At 36.8% G+C, this 23,294-nt stretch overlaps 1 protein-coding gene across 13 annotated transcripts in view; it reads right to left on the bottom strand.

Moving 5' to 3' along the window:
* Window positions 1-23,294, bottom strand: part of EZH2 (enhancer of zeste 2 polycomb repressive complex 2 subunit) — a 52,580-nt gene that overhangs the window by 24,362 nt on the left and 4,924 nt on the right. For 6 of the 13 annotated variants that reach the window (XM_027784602.2, XM_055804918.1, XM_055804920.1 and 3 more), the window contains 4 exons: window positions 6,001-6,124; window positions 5,327-5,455; window positions 2,269-2,385; window positions 832-970 (listed from right to left, as the gene is read on the bottom strand). In XM_027784602.2, coding sequence (XP_027640403.1) covers window positions 832-970; window positions 2,269-2,385; window positions 5,327-5,455; window positions 6,001-6,117 — 502 coding nt within the window. In that variant the 5' untranslated portion in view covers window positions 6,118-6,124. Of the gene's footprint in view, window positions 1-831; window positions 971-2,268; window positions 2,386-5,326; window positions 5,456-6,000; window positions 6,125-14,188; window positions 14,302-23,294 lie in introns of all 13 variants that reach the window. The other 7 variants (XM_027784597.2, XM_027784596.2, XM_027784598.2 and 4 more) reach the window with 4 other exon arrangements.

The following is a 23,294-nucleotide window of genomic DNA, read 5'->3' as shown; positions in this document are numbered from 1 at the left end:
CTCCATGAGTGGCATACAATGTACTCAAAAGATGTAGTTCTCTCTCTCAGTCACTCCAGCATTAACAGGAATATAAGCAATTTTAAGAAATAATTCCCCATTTGGGCAAAGGCAGGTGGGTGGATAATGTTTCTGTGAAGGGGAAAGCAGTGTAGTCAGAGAAACCTTCACAACTGTAAAGTTCAGGCTTGTATAAGCCAGTTCTGAGTGGATACGTAGAGCAAGTGAAAGGTTGCTACTTCACTGAGACTTTTGCAAACTAAGAGATAGATGACATCGCATCTAGTCCCCACACAAAGTAAGAGGTAAACTACACCAAACAATATACATAGCGTACCAACAGAGGGATACAACTTTGCTCTATATGCTGACTTATAGAAAAGAGGTTTCTAAATAGCTAATAACTTCCTTAAAGGAAAAAAAACCCAAAACCACAAGAGGTTATTCTATCGAATTGCATCCACAAGTGTTGTCATTACCAGAGTTTTGCATAATTCTGCCACTTTCTGCTAGGCAGGACAGGTAGGGACATTATATTCCAAAGCTCCAAACATAAATTTGAAGACTTCTCCACATTGCAACTAGGCATTATGATGAATCACTCTATAGTCCAGGGAAAAAGTCAATGTGTTTAATTTCTCCATACTATTACCTTAATACTTTGCAGCGTTATGAAAATGCAAATCAATATACTTAGATAAGGAAGTCTGTTATACCCCAATGTTTACACAAGGCATGGATTCTAGGGATAATACTGTAACAATCAAGCATCAGGCCTTAACAAGCAACACTGACAACAATTATTTATGTAGAAAGAAGTGATTAGTATACCTGCGTCTTTGGGCTCACCTCTGTCTCCATGCACTTTCCCATCATAGTTCTTGATCAGTTCTTCAATAAAGGTACCATCCTGGTCAAGCACTTCATCTCCCATGTATGGAATGTTATGTAGAACAGTTTCATCCTCTACCTGATAGCAACAGTTACAATCAAACAATTTAAAATTGCATTTTCAGTTGACCATTTCTGCATTGCTATTTTCACAATCTACAAATGCCTAGCTATCACAGTTAGCTAACTAGCTTCACTGCTTTAGCACATTTACCATTAACTACATTAATAAAATAAAACCCTCATCTGTGTTCAACAATTTTTTTCTCTAGCAGTGACTGGCTCAACATAGCGACACTAGCTCCTAGCACGAAGGTTAGCAGGGTGTTTCCAAAAGGCTTCTACTATTGAAACACAGTAAGCTACCTAGCTTTGGGAAGCCTGCCTTTGCCAAGTTCATTCTCCCGTCCTTGGTTCTCTTCCACAGTAACGTGCAATGGAAATCACCCCTGCATTGCTTTGCCAGAGATAAGAAAAAACAACATAAAGACTCTAAATCTAAAGTTCTCTAAAGAGCAAGCACAGAAACATGCCTTATAATTTAATCTGAACTCCGCTGTTGATTTTTTTTTTGTCTGCATGTAGACTAAATGCATTAATACTCCCACATTTTATCAGTAGAATCTGCAGACCTTGATACTCAGATATATATTCCAATACCACAGAAGAATTGTGGTTTCTGTTGTTAAGAAAATAAACTTTCCTGCTGATTCTGCAGGATTCTGCAGCAGCGCGAAATACCCAACCACTGATGAATTGAAAGCACATACAAAAGCGTGTGGAAGAACTCTGTACCTACACTGATAAAACTGGTTATTTAAATCACTCTGCTATGATTATTATCATAATAACCAGTGAGCAAAGGTGATCATATACAAAATGATGTGACAAAGATTTGTAATAAGCTAAGCTTTTCAAGTCAGTCAAATACCTACATCAGAAATCTAACATTATGGCTTCTACATACAGTGAAGCTAATTAGAAAAGGCTATAATCAGTTACTATACAAGAAGGACCATTATGTGGGGAGACTATTTCAGGATTAAGTCCTCTATTACATAAGGATTACTATATGCTACAGGTATGCTGGTCAATTGGTCATCTGAATTAAATAACCTTGGGGTCACTTTACAGCAAGGTTTTAGAGATACTCAGGTTAACGAGGACAAAGGTTTAGTTTGCAATCAAAGTTACTTTTTTTTTTTCCCCAAAAAAAATTTTTTTCAGGGGAGCCTATTTCTAATCATTAGTGCCTTATTACCAACACCAAAAAGACAGGGAACGTTAACGGGCAACAGTTTTTTGTTGGTTTATTTCTAAAATTACCCCCTCCCTTTTCTCCATACATTTCTCCTCCCAGCACATTTCTAAACTTACCATAAAATTCTGTTGAAGGGGAGACCAAGAATACATTATAGGCACAGAAGCAACGGCATTGAGAGTCTTCAGTGGGATGACTTGTTTTGGAAAATCTATGTCACTGGTAACGGAGCACTGAAATAAGAGGTTGAAGTTACACTTACACAGCAACACCAGGAAAAAAAAAAAAAAAAAAAAAAAAATCACAGGACACTCTACAATGCAAAAAATTCAAAGTGTTTGTCAAAATTAGCCTTATCAGCCTTTGAAAAATGCATTAGATTTTTATGGCGTAATAGTAAGAAGAGGTTTAGCAGGAAAAAAAGACACAAGAATTATTTCTATGTCAATACCTTTACTAAATAGATGGTGATAGTTTTTTTTCCACATAGTAAGTGGCTGTGATAGTATTTTACTCAAGACTATACAATATACAAAAGAAAATATGTTTGGTATCGCAAAACAGTTGCCTGTACATTGATGTTAAGGGTATTTACTCAAGCCATCAGAAAGGCTACTGAATTCCCCTGGCTTCAGATCAATACACTGCAGAAATCATATTACTTATGTTTAAAAATAATAATAAATTTTACTTTAATGCCAGCAAGACATCTTATGGAAATAAACACTCCATATGTCTTGCTAATTCCAGCGCCGTTTCTCCATAATTGTCTGTTTATCCTATCCTCCAGCCTTTGATTATGTTCACCACTCAAAACTGAAAAATGAAAATTAACCCTAAATATGCAACTCTGGACATGTCAATGACTTCTTTCAGCTACAGGGCTTCCTTTTTGGGTTTTTTTGAGATTCAGAGTTTTATGTAGCCTCCAAAAGATAAACATGCCACAGAAATACAGACAACTTCTAGATTATTCTTGTATCTATTGAACGGTTAACAGACACAGATCAACTTTTCTCAAATACTTGGACAGCAGTATGAAGAACTCTGAAAAAAGTTACAAACAAAAGCAAGACAGGAACATACAAAGCTAGGGAAAGTACAATAAAGAGGATTTGGAGGTAGGTAAAACAAAGTTTAGAACAGCTATCATAGCTACCTGAAAGGAAAAAAGGAAGTGGAGACAAAAGATCTTTCTCCTTTCCAGAAGGGAAAGATGAACAGAGCTTCACATTTCTAAAGAAATACACAAAGTAATGTAACAAACAGTATACAGAGACAGTACCCCGGTAGAATGACACAAGCCAGATTTATTTATTTTCTTTTTAATCTGCAGCAAATGAAGTTAGATTTCTGCTGTGTATATCAATACTCAAGATATTGACAAGACTGTCCTATGCCAGTCCTTTATTCACATTTCAGGTTAACACTTAGTTTTCCAGTTAGCAGCCATCCAGCACATTTTCCATGTCTTTTTAAAAAAATACAAAATTAAAAAAATAATTACTTTTATCTTTGGAACTAGAAGTCTCAGGCTGATAAACGAGCTATGTCAAAACGACTGGAAGTGTTTGGTACGAAGTCTCAGTTACGTTGCCCAATTGTTTTGGTACGGAACTCAGCTTGATGCTTATTAGGCCAACACAGGACACGTTATGGTCTCTGGTTGATGATGACTGGACTAGCCATTAGAGAAAACCTGTATCACCAGCGATGCCCTGCAGTCTTCAAACACATGAAGGCTCTCACAAAACCTTTCCATCAGGTCACTAAACTTCTAGCCAGTGTCCTATGCAACTCTAAAAAAATTCAGCATATTAAAAAAAAAAAAAAAAACAAAAAAAAAAAAAAGATTTTTAAAGTAATCTTTTAAAAACCCCACCATTTCTGTGTCTTACTTCTCTCATTATAAATTACGGCAATCTTAAATCAAGCATTAAGATTTCTGATTCACGAGACAGAGACTGGATTTGAATGCAGTAATTAGTGTGCTCTATCTATTCAGGCAGGAAATCAATTCAGGCAGGAAATTAACATAAAAGAATAGTGAATCGAGCTAAAAAAAAAAGCAGCAACAAGAAAGAAGAACAGTGAGGAACGATCTTTTACTAACAAAAAAAAGGTGAAAATTGGATGTGTACCTGTGTCAATTATTATCAGATGTTCCAATCCTACAATGCCATATAATAGGTATAGAACTGTACATCAGTAATTGCATATTCAATCATGTTTAAAACAAAACACTCAGGCAAAGGTCCTTGCTTGTTTGCATCTGACCATGCATGCACACAAATGGACCTCTGTGACACACACACACACAGTTTCCAACTGAAATTTTAGGAAAAGGAAAATCTGACAAATTTCCTTGAAGATAAAGTGTTTTGTTTTCTTTTTTTTTAACCTATTGACAGTAAAGTCTTTTCATTCTCATCCTACTGAAAACAGCTAGCTTTTCAGATTATTACATGTGGAACATCTTCAAACTGGCTTAGTTTGGAGAAGTGTCTAAAAAGCAACTGAGAAAGAAGATAAATTAACTTAAGCTGAATACAGAAAGTTGAAGTAGGTTTAAAGCACTGAGCTACCAACGTGAAAGCCAGTTTAGGCGCTCAAATTGCATCACAAACATGGAAGTGTTTTCTTCAAATTTAGCATCCAGCCAGCTTGTGCAACACAAGCTTGCATCAACTCAACTTTAAGTCCTTTTAGCACACCTCTGTGGTTCAATGACTTCAATTAATCTAAAAGACTTCATCAAGTGGGTATGTTCATAGCTTTCTTGTGCTTTAACTCAGTAAGAGCCAAAGTACCACCAGGTGTCAACTTAAATAGGTACAAGATTAAACTCCCAATATGAGCGAGTCAAACCAGTTTGATTAAAGGATGCTGAGGTATGATCCGAGTATTATCAGAAAAAAAAGAAGTTTCACTTTTGTGTGTCATTCAAAGCTAGGTAGCCTGCTACATATTTATTGCTTTCCAGAAGCCAGATGATTGAAGTAAATAATAAATTCTTTAAAAGATTTGTATGAAAAATATTTATCTGCCAAGTCATAGCATGCTGCAAAAAAAACCAAAAACAAAACAAAAAAAAACCAGTCAACTTTCCAGTAATAAAACAAAAACGTGCTAACAACCTTGTAAGCGAAATTACCACAACGCATGTTAACCAACCTCCCTGGTCCCGCGCAATGAGCTCACAGAAGTCATGATGTGAACAGGCTGTATCCTACGTTGTTTCCACTCTTGATTTAGGATTTCAGTTCTTTCCAGTATCTTCTGACGATTAGAATTAAACATACTCTAAAAATTAATCACAATTGTAAACATTACAAATAAATCAAAGACTCTAAATTCACCTGCTAGCATCATAAGGCATTACAACATTTACTAAAAAAAAAGCCAAAAAAACAAAAAAACCAAACAAAGCACGATAGGATTAAAAGAAAAGTGCTCAAAACTCAACAATGCAAATTTTGTTTAGATGTCAGAGAGGGTCAATGTAATTCATTGTCCCTTTCTTTGACTCAAACCATGTCCTCGTGTTTAGAGGCTCAGAGATTTAGCATGGAATTAAATTCTACTTGGAATTATAAAGAGTATGTGGCTAAAGAAATTGCTGTACTTGCTCTCCACAGTCTCTTCTGATACTTAGCATACCTGATTCAATCACATAGAATATATCATACCTGTTCATCAGATCACAGAGTTAAGACAAGTTTTCAGTACGTTGACAAGTTCATTACTTAAATTGTTACTGCAGGTGTTAACTGCAGGACAACTCCTACTTCAGAAGAAAATAAATTTTTGTATCATTTTTTAAGCAATAGAACTGAAAGATAACATACCTTTACTTCATCTGCACGTCGGAACCTCTTGAGCTGCCTCAGTCTCATATATTCTGATTTCACACGTTTTCGCCAACAAATTGGTCCCTTCTCAGATTTTTTTCCGGTTTGACCCATGATTATCCTACAAGAAACATCATGTTAACATTACCAGATCTGACACTGTTGCTTACAGAGGAAGTCAAAGTAGGATAGAAACATTCCTTTAATACCTTTCATATCCAACTCCTTTCATTCCTTTCAATCAGACACTTGCAATACCATCCCAATCCAACAACAAAAACAATTAAAATAGACACCAGAAAACAGTAATTTTAATCACAAATCAGCAGGACCCTTCACATTTGCTTTAAGCACTTCTAACGCCTCTACACAGGAAGGTACCTAATGGATTTAAAGGGGTGAAGCGGAACAGATCAAGATTCCCACTGCAATGCTACACACTGGAATCCTTGCAAGCAGTCATGTAAATAAACTTCTGGGCAGCTGTGTTCATGGCAGACAAACCTTTGCCTCCTTGCAGGAGTGGTCCTCTTCAGTAAGATACCAACTCCTAAAATAGGCTTCTGGAGTTGATTGCAAGTGCTAAGAGGTACCCAAGTACAGTCCTCCTACCCAGCCACTCAAATGTCAAAAAGTTCTAGAAAATTCAGACATTAAGAGTTTTGAAACAGAGTAAGAGGCCTTGCTTTTTTCTCAAGTATTCTACAAAAACCTAAACTGTCCAGCTGACTGCAAATAGGATGCTGATTCCACTTTTACTGATCACCATCCTAGTACCAAGTGCTTCATTTTTATGCTACAGGACTGCTGGCAATCAAGTTGTATTTTTACATTACAATCCAAATGTGTTGCTAGAATATGCCAATCTGCTCAGCGTTTTTCAAAATCAAGGACCGTATGCTGTGACTATGCTGGCAATGACTATTTTGACAGCATCCTGAAACAAAACCACTACACTGAAGACTGGCTTCCTCTCAAGAGTTGCTCTGTAACAACCTACAGTATTTCCCTGAATAGCAATAGCAGTCACAATAGCCATCATGGACTGAATGGCTGAAATGTCCAGTTACCCAAGGTTAATACATTTTCAAACAAGCATAATCAATTTGAGCAGAAATAATTTCAGCCTTTCTAATTCTCAAGGTAGGTAAATGTGAACAGAGGTGTCCTCTTCAGGCTGGAGTTGAATGTCCAGTGCCAGCCCCTGCTCCGCACCACAGCTCCCCTGACAGTTGTGAGTACAGCTTTATCCAAATTATCAAGAGCTCCTCGCTGCTGTACATACAGCTCTATTTTCAGCGGTTTTGTACAGGTCAGACTTGAGTTCTATCAGACTTTATGATGATTGAGGGGGGGGATCAATACAGAACCTGTTTATTCTCAGTAGTATGCCTTCATTTACACCACACATTTACATTGAACAAAAGTTATAGTCTATAAAAGCCTGACACCCATTTTTATGCAAGACATTATATTGTATTTTGTAAGAAAAATTGCCAGGTTTTTAGATTTAGAATGACAATGAATCAACAAACAAATGGTGGAATTGCCAATCCAAATTATGGGAAATATTCTCTGAGGAAAAAAGGCAAAGTTCCACATAATGCCCAAAGCACCTGACTAGACAGAGGGGGAGGACAGAGAACCAGCAGGGACAGGTAAATCTAGAGCAAAGCTCAAACACAGTTGCCCTCTTTACAGGCCTCAGGGCAGCAAGCAGAATCCACCTGCATCTCATTTGCCACAACACCAGTAGTTACAAGAGAAAGATATAAAAAAAAAAAAAAATAAAGCCACAAAAAAAATCCTGGACCATTCATGTTTGAAGATGGTAAAGACAGTGATTCATAGTGCACTAGGACACTGCTTAGAGAACAGCTTAAAAGCATTACGAACTACAGAAAATGCATTATATTATATGCTAAACTAAGCAAAGCAAAAAAACAGAAGAACATCCCACTAACTGGAAATAAATTAGACATAGAATAAGTATCATTAAATAACAGAAAGAGAAAATCTCAATTTGTAAGTAATGCAGAACATCAAAATCACTTTGGTTATGATTCAGTCAAAAGGTATCGGAAAAGCACCAATGAATTCAAAAGATAAATGAAGGCTCAGCTCACACCACTGAAGTAACATATCCCATAAAAACAAAACCCAGATTATGTTTCCTCACTTTAATGCTGCACCAACCACAACCCTTTTTATTCTAGTTTCCTGGAGAATTACGAATGACTCAAGCTTAAAAAAAAGCTTTCTTAACTAAAATTAAATTGCCAGATAAGCCCTACTCATCAAAAGCAGATCTATATGGAAATCATATATGATTAGATCAAAACCAAAAACAATCAACAAACAAAACCCAACAGAAATCTCATCTTTCTTTCATACAGCCCCTGGAAGACCCCACAAACAAGGATTTAAGACCTGAGAGAAATACACCCCCATCAAATAAGCAAATCCAATCTATTCAATTTTTCAGTAATGAACACCATTGTTACCCGTTATATTAAATTGGTTAAAAAAAAAATACTTCACAAGAAGATAAATACCCCCTTTTAAAGCAGCATAGTTTACACATAATCAGGTCATTCATCTGAAAACAAATGGGACTTAAAAGAACACTCTCTTGCACTAGTTTGAAGTTGCTATCTAGGGCACAACATAGACAATAATTTAATGTTCAAGACACCAAATAATAAACCATAGAAAATGAAAAAAAGGCACTGTTGCTTATGTCAAGGTATAGCAAGAAAAAGTTCTTCCAGATAAAGTAATAATGTTAATGTGCACCAGTCAGTGGGATACACAGAGTGTATAAAGTCAAGTATGTATAAACAAATTAGAAACAGCCTCATAAATGGCAAGTCTATGTTAAGAGAAAAAAAAACACCTGAGGGGAAAGAAAGCAAATGCATGTATAGGTTATAGAAAAATTATAGTTAAGAAAAAAAGCCAAGTGTCCTGGATGCATGTTTGTAAACTATCAATTCTGAAAACCCCTGAAACTTTATTAATGAATTCTGATTTTGAGCAGCAGTTTTTCAAACTAAGTGAACCATATTTGTATGTTTCTGGGCAGCTGAAGACCACCAAAGTTGAATTACAGTGTTGTTAATACATGTAATGGGGTAAGAGGTAACTTTTTCTGTCCCTAATCTCAGAAGAAGGAGGGGGGGGGGGGTGGGGGGGGGGGGGGGGTGGGGAAAGAAGAAGCAGGGGGGCAGGGAAAGAAGAGCATATTCATAGCAGACAGTTAATTCTCACAGTGCAGTTGATACATCATGTTCACATTAGGACCATAGCCAAATGCTACTGACAATTTCTAATGTCAATTCAAAGATCAGCCCCCAAACTATACATTTAAGAAACTAAGCCTGAGAAACTGGGATAAGAAGTTTTACAGACAAGGACAGCCCATGCTGGGTCAGGGCTGTGGGAGCAAAAAAATGAGACAGAAAGATGGAACTCTTACAGAAGGGTGCTGGACATTACCTCCATTCCTGAAAGGGAGAGTAATTTGGAGGATTAAAAGACTTCAGGGAAACATAATTCAGGATTGTAGATGTTGTCTTCTCAAGCCTACTGTTGGTCCACTTGCACTAGTACCTATGTGGAAGAAAAACCTTTCCCAAATCGCTTTCTTCCAGCATTTCTGCTGTTCACATTCATAAGTACTTGAGCTGTAACGACACAGATTTTACTTTGCTAAACAAGAATTTTTTAGCAATTCTTGTTAAAAAAAAAACCCTGTACATTTTCATTAAATTATGTTGCATGGGATTTCAAACTAGGATTGCACAGCAGAAAAGCTAGTTAAGATCAATTTGTCAGAACTCGTCAACTTTTCATATAAAGTTTCAGAGCATTCCCTACAGTAGCACAAGTGGCACAAGCTAAATCCCATCTAAGAATGGTTTAGCCTGTCTTAAGAGACAGCATAATGTCAAAAAGTTTCCATTTAACAAATAAAAACATGATACTGGATTGTCTTAGTGCAACAGTCTGATTCTGAGAGCCCCTAGGCCGTGTCCCTCTTCTCTGTCCCCATTTTCCCTTCTGAATCCTGCTAGCAGTTTCTATTGTTTTCAAGTCTTTTTCTTTCCCATTTTTTCATCCTCTTCATAGGAAGGGCCCAAAGAAACCATCTAACTGCTAAAGATCCCAGCCCAGAGAACTTTTATTCCAGAGAAAGAAATTATGTAGCAGTCAACTCAGTTACTTGTGGGCATATTATCTCATCTCCAGAAGAGATACAAGCAAGCAAGCCTAACTCTGAAGCAGGAATGCTGCTTCTAGACACAGTGCATCTCCCAAAGTGCACAATAACTTCCACGCAGAACCTGAGCTAAACTTGCCAGATCGTACCTGGCAGCACACTACGGAGGGAAACCTTGCCATAACTCCCTGCACCCTCTCTGCGGAAGAGGAGACACTGGAAAGTGTGGCGAGACAGCCCAAGCAATTCTAGTGTCAACGTGGTACAGCCACAGCCAGATGGACTCTCATTCCAGACCGAGCAATCACCCTGATGCCACAGCAAGCAAGGATGCATGTGGCACACTGAAATGCAAAAGTTTAATACCTTGGGTCCAAAGTTGCACTTAACCCAGCCAACCCTCCCAGAGCACAGCACTGCAGAACCAAAGCAACCCCTTGTTGCTTATTCCAAACATACAGCTGAGTGTTGATACACTCTGCTTGACAGCTCTTATAACATCCATATTTTTCCATTACTTGTAATATTACAGCTACTTAATTCCCTAAGCTACAGACTATACCTATGCACTGTATACCTAAGTGCATGGGCAGAACTAGACATTACATAGTCATACTAGTGAGAGGATCAATGTAATTCTAAACAGACCACCACCAAATACAAGAAAAATAACAAAATTAATGCCTCTTTTTGACCAATAGGAAGTGTGAACTATGGTATTAGGAATGAGATATACTGAACCCACCTAACCACTGATTTTTAGAAAAATCCTACAAGAAAATAAAAACAAACACATAGCTATTTTTTTTCAGTTCCTACTCATGCTTGCATAGTTGGAAATTCAACAACAAAGAAATGGCAGTGTCCTAGAGCATACATATTTACGTTTCATAATTAAATTATGTACAAGATCCACATTCTTTACAGTAAGTTTCAAAGAAAATTCATGTCTATAAGCTTAAATCCGCCAACACTTTCAGCAGCCGAAGTGTGTACAATACATCTAGAGTTGACAGCGAGAGACAAAGAAGCGTAGAAAAATTCAGCTCAAATTGCTGTTTTGCCTACCAAACATAGAAATAGCCTTATTTAAAGACAACGTCCTATTTCTTCCATCATTTTGGCAATATCCATCAGTGACAGACAAGCACATAGATAATTCTCTAAATTAGGCAGTCATACTGCTGTCAAAGACTATATTTAAGCTCCTCTGGCTACTGTGCCAAATTTCAGGCAAAAAAAATTAATGAAGATTTTCAAGCTGGAAAGCATGGGAGAACAAATGAAGAGGTCTGCCCTTTAAGAGAACGCTATTAGTTTATATCTGTGCTTAATATTACACAATATTTTAAACTGTAACAGTATTACCTTATCTTCCTGCTACTCAGGATTTCTGTTTGAAGATATTTATGAATTAAAACATACTGTGTACAATATAACTTCTCAGCCATTTTTTGTGAATTAATCTACACTCAAAAGGTTATGCATACACTTTACATATATACACATACTTAAAATATATGCATACACTGATATAATACTGCACTTAAAAGCACTCTTAAGCAACAGTTTCAATCACGGGGCAGGGAGAATGGTGGAGAATATAAAACCCAACACAGAAACTACATATGCACCTTGACGCAAGCTGAACAATAAAACAAGTCATTGTGCTTTTTGTTGCCTAGAGTAATGAAGGAGTAAAATAATTCAGAGAGGGCAGGCAGGGGTGAAGTACTACTTTTACCTCCCATAAAACCAAATGTGAATGCTTTCACATTTGCTTCTTAAAACCTCGAACTCTAAAGGAATGCATTTAACTGCACAACCCTGTTCGATCAACAGCATCATGCTACTTCTCAACCTCTTCTACCTCACCATTAGCATGCCCACAGCCCTATGAACAAATTAACTTCCACTAAGTGCCCTGGACTGGATGTGCTGGTAAGTTCAAAACATGCATTTGAGCTGGCTTCATGAACTGTCACTTCAGATACCATAAACTTATGAATTTAGATGCAATACTACATAACGAAGATGCTCACGTAAGTAATTTCTTCAGCAGCAACGACATTTTACAATCATCCCACCCATCCCAACTCTTTATTCTCACCCCAATACTGCCCACTGAGCCACAGCCACTCTTCTCGAAGGGATGCATGGTAAACTGGATTAAACTGACCAACAACAAATAAAAGCTCACTTTTGCGATTGTTTGTTTTCTGAAACACAGATCAGTTTGATGACCCCATGCACAACTCTGGTTTCCTGTGCACAACTATAAAGCAGGAAGGATTTGTTAGGAACTTTGCCAACATTAGGAAGAAACTAGTGCAGGCAATTATACCACAAACGCACTGGTTTTATACATTGGTTTGCTCTGGAGTGGCAGGCATGGTCTTTAACTGTAAGCTGTTACCAGATACAGACAGTATACATAACTCTCAGTCTAAGCATATGCAATCCTACTAATGAAAAAATTGTACATTAAACCCTAGCTGAAATAATCATTGAACTTCTTCAAGCATCTACAAAACCTGGGGTTTTGTTTAAAATAAAGCAACAACAACAACCACCATCATCCAACCCCACCACACCCTTCTATGTTTTTTCTCAAACTAAAAAGATTTTTGCTTGGGCAGTAGAATTTAGAACAACTTTCATGTTCAATTCAAAAAGCAGATTTTTACCAACAGAAGGGATTAACAAGATTTTTCCATAAGCCTGCAAAAAAATTCAATACTTGCTAGAAAACAAAAAAAGATAACACCTTTCAAGTATCAAAAAATCAATGCATTAAAGCTTAGATGTGGAGTTCTTAACTTTCCAAACCCACCTCATTAAAAAACCCAAATGATCTTCTATGTTATGGGATTTTACACAGCACAATACAACAAAATGATTGTTAACCAAGCAGCTAAGTAGTTTTCAGCTACGTTAAACTAAACTTTATTACTCAGAAACTCTTTGAAATTTACTTTTATTCTACTTCCTGCACCCTAAATGCAAAACAACAATGTTCTCTATGAACCTATCCTAAACCCCTCCAGAATAAGCAGTTTCCAGTAGATTCTTACTACAATTATCAAGCACTTGAAAATAAACTATCAATAAAACACATACCTATTGCCAGCCTTCAAAAAAACTGACTTGAAAGTTAATTATGAATTAATGCTATAATCTGTCTCCTTCATTTATACCAAAATGTTAACAGCACAAAGAGATTCATAAAAAAACTACGGTCAAACACAGTATTACTCTCTTGGGCTAAGTAAGAAAAATTGTTCACTGCTGTAATTTTCACAGCTGCTAACTATTTCCACATTAAGTTATGCAAGCTGCAGGGGCGGGGGGAAGAATGACACTCCCAGCACCTCAAATGGCTTTTTACCTGTCCTATCAGCAGACACACAAAAAATGCCCAGAAGTTTTGTAGTTGATTGCTACTCTGCTTTCTGGACTTTCTAAAGCAAAACATGGTTTTCTTTCGAACTTATCTATGTAAAATAAAACATTCTCATTTCCATGAGAAGAAAAATATTCTCAAGGCCACTGTCAGACTGGGGTTTCAGATGCCAAACCAGACCGACTAAGAAAAATCTCTAGCTCTGAAATACAAGTAAGGAAAGATTACACAGTTTATTATTAATATTTCACTACAAAAACAACTACAGCACATTTACTCTTTTACAGAATTAGTCACAGAGAAATAGATGGGAGTAAACTGTAGTGTGTTTTTTACGATTCTATATTACAGAAATGTGGTATTTTAAGCTTAGTGCAGCTTAACCTATTTTTAATCTAGAAATACCTAAAAATACTTATCTATGCTTTAAAATTTGCTTCATGTTGTTATTCCATATGCTGAAGTACTGAATCAATAAAGGATGTTTGCATATAGAGAGAGCTTACATCAAATGCTACCATCAGTTCAACTACCTTCCTCAAATTTAGTGTCAGTTTTACCTGGGAAAGAGATCATCTGTTTGCTGCATCAGTGGCCCCTGGTCACTCCTTTCCACCTCTACTCAGTCTTCTCTACCGTGAGAGCTTAAGTGCTTACGATTCTGTTAATCAAACTAGGTCAGGGAAAAAAAAAAATTTAAAAAAATTCTGAACAGCCCAGAAAATAAACACACTTGGTTCTTAAATACAATTTTTCAACAAAATCAGCTCCACAAGCTGGTTTGCTCAGCAGCCACATGAATTCTTGAATCAGCACAAGTGAAGGCGTGGCAACACTGGGGCCGAAACAAGAGGGTTTACTCCGTTTTACCAATATAGAAATATTATTTTTAACAACTAGAAACAGGAAACATTTACTAAGCCATCCATGCCAGCTGTACCACTCTTTGGGCAGAAAAATGCCAACAGGCTTGTATTGGCCTACAAAAGTTTAACCTCTATTGGGCTCTGACAGTATCCAAAAGAAACTGGTAAGTTCACGAACTGATCTGAGCAAGTAACTCCAAACAAATCATCTGTTCTTCTGCACTCGGACAGGCTTCAGAGGCTGTGGATGATGTAGGTTAAGAAAAACACTTGTGATGTACTCTAATGAGATTCCATGTTCTACAAGAATGTTTTTGATTACTCTAGAGATAGAAACCATTATTCAAGCTATTGCCAAAGACAAAAGTATTAATTTGAACAAACTTCATGTAAGGAGGAGAACTATTAACATCCTCAGATGTACCAATGCCATAACCCCAAATCGAGGAGTAATGTCTGTGTATGAAAGCAAATGTTCAAATCTTGTAATACTACCTCTTCCTCCCTCTCAAGTTAGCAGAAAACCCCTTACTTGCAAGTAGAATTAAAAGCCTCTGTACAGCGTAGGTAATGACCACATCCAAGACCTTTTACTGTCAGCCCTAACACCAATACAGACTGATGATGGCTGTAGGTTTTCAAGACAGTATGGCAGCACCAAAAGCAGGTGGCCTGCTGCTATAATAATGGGCATGCCTTTATTATGAGCAGTCACATCACAATTAAACTCCTTCTATCATGATAGTTAAGTTACCTGAAATTACTATTTGCAACACTGAATACATTTCAGTTAGTGGAATCCCTTCAAAAGTACTCAGCTGTCACTACGATATTGGGGGGGGTGGGGGTGTTGTTTATGTACCAACAACTTAAACATTTTGCCTCCATTGGAACAGAGTTGTCAAGTTCAAGGTCAGTGCTCTCTCTCCTCCCTAACATAATCAATGGTTACTGTGTATTAACAGTTACTTAACAGAACTTAACTTTGAAGAACATTTCAGCTTAACCAAAACCGTGCAACACATTTACATGCCTATTTGCTTTTGGAAGTTGACAAGAAATACATCCTACCGTACTTCTCAACTAGGACTGCAAAAGAAAGTGGAACCTTAAAACGACATTTGTTTCCTCTCTTCATTGTCTGTCTGCACTACTTCAGCATCTCTGATAGAATTTGCATTGCAAATGTGATCAGTTACATCAAATCAGATCTTTTCTGTACTCAAAATAAGGAGTTCCCTAACTGGACCAAAATTGCTCATGCTGGCCTGGTAAGTACCCAAACTGGCAGGGAAGGAGAGGAAGCATACAACAAGGGCCAAGGGAAAGGATCAAAGCCTTTCCCTGCCAATGTCAGCAAACCATTAGAGCATACCATCCATTTACACTAGACATTTCCATACCATGTAAAACATACTATTCACACAGTGTATTTTTTTTTACAAGACTTTGCACAATCAAAGCAGTTAATGTGGGAAACTACTTCTGTACAAGTAGCTTTCAAGACGCGTATTTCCTGCTATCTCTAGATCAACTGAAGATTGCTCTGAAAAGATGTGAGTGGCAAAACAGCAGCAACCATCTCTAACTTGTCTACGTTAATTGCCAGTGCAAGACAAATATAGATCTCTGCAACACATGAAGAGCTACCATAGGTTTGTTCAATTCAGTTCTGCCTCACACATCCCGCTACAGCCATTCACAACAACTGCATATATTCAAATCAATGGTTAACAATGGTTATTTTCCATTTCCTATCATTAGTACAAGTCTAAGGCATTAGTACAAGTCTAAGGCTTCAAGGCACATTCTATTTATTCTTAACAAAATTATTTAAGAATATGGTATGTAGGCTCCCAAACTCCTAAACAGACTCTTTACAATATATCATGTTTTTGCCTGTTTCTAGCCTTCATCAAAATTGGACGAATCGCTTCAAGAATTTCAAACAATACATAAAAGAATTAATTTCCTTAACAGCGTGCTTTCTTACACAAATCAGTGCTAAACCTGGCTGATCACAGAAGCTGAGCACTATTCCAGCCCCTCTACTGAGACATGCTAATCTATGCTAAATAAAAGTGCAAGAAGGCAACAGACAAGACAGAGGGAGAAAATTCTTCACGGTGAGTGCAGTCCAGTATAGGAACACATTAAGCAGAGAGGTGCTAGAATCTCCATTCTTGAAACATTTTAGGAGTGGTCTGGAAAAGACAATTTCAACGTTAGCCTTGCCCGAGTGGGACACTGGATCAGATGACCTCTAGATGTACCTGCAACCTAAACTATTCTACAGTTCAATACAACTCTGAACTGGGCCCACCATCTCAAAACCAAGGACCACATTATTTTTAAAGGTGATGCTATGGAGTTTGCTTGCCTTTGAAATTCCAGTTTAATATTTCAGCACATGAAAACAACCACCACTGCATTCTAAAACTCTTGGTATTTCAATCAGCTACAGGTACAATTTGGGAATTATTTTAAGGGAACAATAATTTGTGAATTAAAATGCTTAAGAGCTTAATCAGGCTGAACTCTTCAGTTTGGTGTGTAATCATTGATTGTTCTAATCAGTAGAAACATTTGCTATATTACAGTGTCCTTTAACATCTCCATCAACTACTTAGTTCACACACTCCTTTCCACTACTATTCTGTGTGTTTATTCATTTGAAAGAGGCCTTGTCTGCTTAACAGTATAGTTGGAGCCCTCAGTTCTACCTCTTAGAAATCATAATTTAAAAAAGCCAGATCAGAAAGGTCTTCACTAATTAAGAATGTAGTCTAACAAGTGCTACATACTCTCCCTAAACTTACCATTATGTTTAAAATTTAAAAAAAAAAAAACAACCAAAAAACAAATATGAAGGAACTGTTTTTCCAATAAGTTGTCTTCTTATCCTAATAGGGTTCCGCTTCTTTTACAGTCCAATCTTTGTGCCTTTGAAATTTCACTCTTCAGACCTTTTACTTCTATCTTCTATCCTTTAAGTGACTACAGCCTTACCTTGCATTTGGTGTGCTTAAGATCAGAAGCCTGAGATACACCCTGGAACATTAAATGGTTTCTTGGGTTTGGGTTTTTTTGGTGGGTATCCCCACCCAGCCACCCACCCTGACTTCAATTTCACTTTTTTTGATTTTTTTAAATGAATTTTAAACACATTGTTTAAATTTTTTAAAACATATTAACAAGTAAACATATTAACAAGTAAGTCGAGCCATACACATTCACAATAAGCAACTACTCTATGACCTACTTCCCCACAACTCAAAAGATGTTCCTTCTCAATTATTTCTCCCCAAGTATAATGTTTTTGGGCCTTTTTACTACCCCAGAAGCTCCTTAATTAATAGCTCCCAAATGATCCTTCAGGATAATCAAGATTACAGAGATGCTTTTTTGTATCTTTTGAGTAAGATTTACAGCTTCTTTCAAAAGAGGATTAAAAAAAATAAATCATCATTTTGTGGCAAATTCACACTTGGTCATCACACACTACCCTGACCAAGATGTGTACAGTTACTGTGTTTATAACAGACACCTTTTCTCTTACAGTGTATGTACGGCTATCAGTCAACTAAGAGTACATTTTCATGGCATACTTAATCTAATCAAACTTCTTATTTGTAGCAGCAGTACTACTACCAAACTAACTTATTAACTGTAATGCCTATATTTTTATTTGCAGTATTATTCCCCAAACTAAAACTAGTTGGAATGGTTACTTATTATTATAAACATAGGCAATAGCTTGTATCGGAGCTAATCAATGTAATCAGAATTTCCTCTAAATGGCTGATTTTTAGCTTTCCTGTGATAACAAGGCTGATGCATCCTTCTGCATACATCCTCTACAGTAACTTTTGATGCAAATGGCAGACGTAAGTCAAATGTGACGTGACTGTGTCACCAAGTTATGTATGCTTTCTGCAACGGTTTCATGAAGGACTGCAAATACCCTGGCATTAATGAAATGCTGCAGTGTGAATTCACATTTTAGAGAAAAAAAATAATGAATAAATAAATAATCAGGGAAGTCATGAAAACCAAAACTAATTACTAGGGAGAAACATCACTTCAGGCTGCAGACACTGATATATCAACAGATAGCAGCAGATCCCTACACAAGCAATGCACTGCAGCTAACCACAATTCAGAAGACTCACTCCATACCTGCTCTCTGCTCCAGTACGTAACATAATTACATACACCACTTTACAGTAGCTACAATCCTGCATTGTATGTCTAGATGTTGCTAGGGAATGCTCCTACCTTAGGTATTAGAAATTCTAACCTTCAGCCCAATTTCCAGATTTGGTAGAAATCCCTGTTTTCCCTCCCTATACTTAACTCCCGACTTCTGCTTACCTTGATGACAATATCTACCTTCCTTCATCAATTATTGTTTGCAATCTGTTTTTAAAAGTTAAATGAATCTCTCAAACACAGTTTCTCATTACTGCCCAAACATACCAGGCAAAAACTGTATGGAGGACCAGACAGCTTTGATTTTCAAGCATCACCCCTACTTTACACTGGCATTGCTGCAAAAAGAAGCAATTTTACCTGCCACTTCTTCCTGCACCTGTGCTGTCATTTCCCTCCTGCCAGCATGAGCATTTTTGCAGTCAGATACTGACAGACGCGAGGAAGTTCTCTGGCTGAAAATACCTTGCTACTTTTGACTGAAGAAAAGTGAGCATCCAGCCACTCTGTTCCCATCTAAACACACTGTGAGCTATGGCCTTAGACATTCAATTTTCAGCTTCTTGTGAGACTACTAAATGCCTAAGCCTGCAGATCAATTTCTGGATGCGTTCAGTTCATACTGAAACTCATACAACTTATTACTTGGAATGCTCACCTCACATAGTAAATCAAAGCAGTTCAGTTACTGACACACAAGACAGAACAGAAGCAAGTCAACTCTAGGGCTCACAGAACTCACTTTTTTTCTTCTTCAATCATGCTCCCCCCCATCTGATTTAAAAAAAATAAAAGAACTTGCCTCCCATGCTATTTTATTTCTTGCTTTCTCCCCTAACAGTTCATTCATATAGATAGTTTAGCACTGTATTGCTTGAATATTCTTATACGGAGTTTTACCACCATTATAAACTGACCAGGCAAACGCTAGAAACTCCAACTCTTTAACAAGGACAAGGAGGAAAGAAAGGGAAGAATTAGGAGTCAAGTAGCTCTTGGATATTAAAGAGGAGGAAATGTTCCATCACTCCCCTTTTCCTTCCTTGAAAAACATGAGGAATCTGAATTTATCTTCTTACTAGTTTTACGTTGGATTTTCTTTTTTTTGGGGAGGGGGAGGGGGTGGGGGGCGGACGGGGGGGGGGGTGGTGGTGTTAGAAAACTATCAAAACAAAGCAACTATCAGATAATCAACATCCCCTACCCTATCTGCCAGGATGTTAAAAATTTTGCAACTCAGAATTTTTAAGTAACTCAGACCTTCCAGAAGTACTTCCAAAGATACAGCCAAAATTGTCTGTGGTTCTAAATATCTTTTAAAAATAAATAATAAATCAATTGCTTCAAAAATTTAAACAATAAAAAGGAAGAAGGAAAAAATGGCAAGAACTCACCTAGTCTTGACTAATTCTCCCAATCATTTTAAAAGTTTTAGGCACTGAGTATAGGTTGATTAAACATGAATACCTGAGTAAGATCCAACAACATGACAGTTCTAGAAAACAAGCTTATTTCAGATTTTCTAACAGCCAAAAAGGAGGACATCAGTTTGATGACTTCTTTTTTCCTAATAGTACACTGCCTTTAGATTTATTTTGTTGGAGTGCTTCATTTAGAACATTTACTCCTCAAGAAACAACGGTATGGGTACTTCTCAGTCTCATTCTCTTCAGTAGAGAAAAAAAAAATTATGTCTGTTAATAACAAAGTAAGATTCCCATACAAATAATTGGGTTTTCAATACATTTCCTTAAGCAAATACAAGAGTAGAACAAAAAAAGTAATGTAGCACCTTTCAGACAGCCCTTAAAAGAAAAAGACAAATCCTTACTAGTGTGTCCAATCAGTCTGCATATGCAAGCCTGCAACCTTCAAAAGTATTCCTCTTCCTTTCAAAAATTAAGTTCCTTCTCTGTATCCCTACAGCCTCAGAATTTAGAGAAACAAGAAGAGACATAAAATCATTACTGAATAACATGTAAGGAGTAACAGTAACTATTTCAAAGCAAAATTTTCTAAATTCACTATGTTATTGCTTTCTTCCAGAACATTTCAACATTTGATACTTTTAGAAAAATACTGTTTTGGAAATAAAAATAACAAGTTCAAGTACTATCTCCCCCCTGCCCCCAACCTGGGTGGGGAAAAGGGGAAAGAGAGAATGGGGAAGTCATAACCAGATACTTTATATTTAAGATCAATCCAAAATCTGCACTAACTGAAGTCAACTGACATCTTTCCTCAGTTTGGGCAACATCAGCAAAACACTGTGCAGCAGGGTAATGCAAGTTTTTTACCTTCTATTTGGGTATCTGCATGTATAAATACTTTTAACTATATTTGCATGCATGAGTAAGACTATATGGATCAAAAACAAAGTAAAACATTTTAAATCTAAGAACAGCACAAAAGCAACAAAAAGTATCAGGCCCAATTTTGATCATGATTTTTACAAGTCACTTTAAAACCATCCCACACTCCTTACATAAGACCAAGCCTGGCTACTTGTCAGGAGAAAGTTATGTTTTACACATAAAACTCGAACAGCACCTCTGAGTTGTTCAGATGCATACCTCCAAATTTCTCCCTTAACACTCATTCACAGATGCCCAGAGGAGTCAGATGACTCCCACACACATTCCAAATAGCCTCTGTTGCCTAACACCTCCATCTCTTAATATTCAGCTTTTTGATATCCTGGATAAGTCTGGCAGAAAAGGTAACATTTGCTGGGAGCACTTAAGGCATGTCTCCACAGGCAAAAATTTAGGGTGTGAATATGAAGTGCAGACTATTCCACCCAAACTTGTTTTGTGGACACACCTTTTTTACTCTAAAAACTCTAAAATAGCCACAGGTTCTTCAGCTCAATCCACACACACAAAAAAACCACACACTCCATACTACAAAAACCCTGCCACACAACAGTTTAGTTTAATAGCTAACTTCTTCCCCTGCATAGGCAAATACTCTAAACTTTCAAAGACGTTACACTTCCATGTATGTAAATTTATTCTAGAACAGTCTGGCAAATTTTGGAGCTGATCTAGTATTTTGCCAGCCATCTGAAAAATTCTAAGACAAGCTTCAAATGATTAAAACAACCATAAGAGTTATTTACACAACTCTCATTTTAAAGTCCTGAAAATAACTGGGTCTAATGTATGGCATTACTCTTCTATAAGGTATATGGGGATTAATCCAACAGCACATTAGATTAAGCGTTGCTTATAAAGGGAAAAAACAGAGAGACTACTTTTCTAGAAGCTTGATTTAATGGAGAAAATTAATAAGAAACAGTTTATCTTGGAAAAAAAAAAACACAAAACAAAATCCCAAGCACAAGGGAAAAAAACAAACAAACACACACCCCAAAAAACTCCAGCACCCACCAGTGAAAAAAAATCACCTCCCTCAGGGTAAGGAAGAAAATTACAAATAGTAAGGCTTTGGGACCAATTACATCTCCCAGTTTCAAAGCAATGATGGATTCCACACCAATAACAGTTAAACTATTTTAAGAATAAAACAACCTATGTCAATCCTTCTTCCAATGGTTGAACAGTGGATTTAACTTTGCACTAAAGACCCAAGTAATAAATACTCACTAGAAACATGACACAAACTAGTGAACATATAGGTAGAAGAAGTTATCACAAAAGACAGATTATATACTGACCCTGGTTATAAATCGTATCATTAAAAAGAGACAATAATAACTTAATGACTTTAATACATTTGTCATGGTATAGTTTCACAGGTAAATCAAGCATCTGTAACACACATCTGCCTGACTTCTGACAGCAGCAGCAAACTGAATTCCAGTTTCTAGAATTCCATTTCTAGAATATTTTATCTTAATAGTGAAAAATAAAATCAGACAATTACACACCAAAAATATAAAGCCTGCCAAATCCACTCACACTAAGAAACATGAAAAGGAAACAGCTCACATTAAAAAGAAAAATAAAAATTATATATGTTTAAAGGTTTGAGTTTTCTTCCTTTCAAATACTTTTGTTTCTTTAAATTAGATCCAACTGCTTTGGGATTTAAACTGAACATGCAAGCTGTGAAAAATAGAATGCATGGCAGAAAAAAAAAAACCTGAACCAACCACGTAAAAAGCAGAATGGGAAGGAGCAAGGTACAACAAAAACTGGTAAGGGAAATGGGCCTAGTTCTAGATTTAAAAATAATATAAAAGCATAAAGAAATCATACTCTTCTGTACAGATTTATTTTCAGTTCACACCTCAGAAAACCTAGGATGTGCACTGCAATTTGTACTACTTTGCTTGCATAATTACACATACAACATCGTTTAAGCAGGCACCATATGCATACATATAAAAAGAAAACTAATAGTAAATTCTGAAGTTCTGCAATTGTGTATCAAGGCAGTCTCTATTTGGACACAGTAAGGCATTGGGTTTACCTCACTTGTTGATGAAATTGTATATATCCAAATTAGAAGCTCTGGAAGTAATACATCACGTTTTCAAGCAAATGACAACTCTGTGCTGATCCACTCGTTACATTGTTATTTTGATCCAGAGCATTCAGAACACGTGCAGGATCTATCTAGA

The sequence above is a fragment of the Falco peregrinus genome, chromosome 5, assembly GCF_023634155.1.
Source record: "Falco peregrinus isolate bFalPer1 chromosome 5, bFalPer1.pri, whole genome shotgun sequence".
In the NCBI taxonomy this organism is placed as follows: Eukaryota; Metazoa; Chordata; class Aves; order Falconiformes; family Falconidae; genus Falco; species Falco peregrinus.
This window is presented reverse-complemented; position numbering and strand designations above follow the sequence as displayed.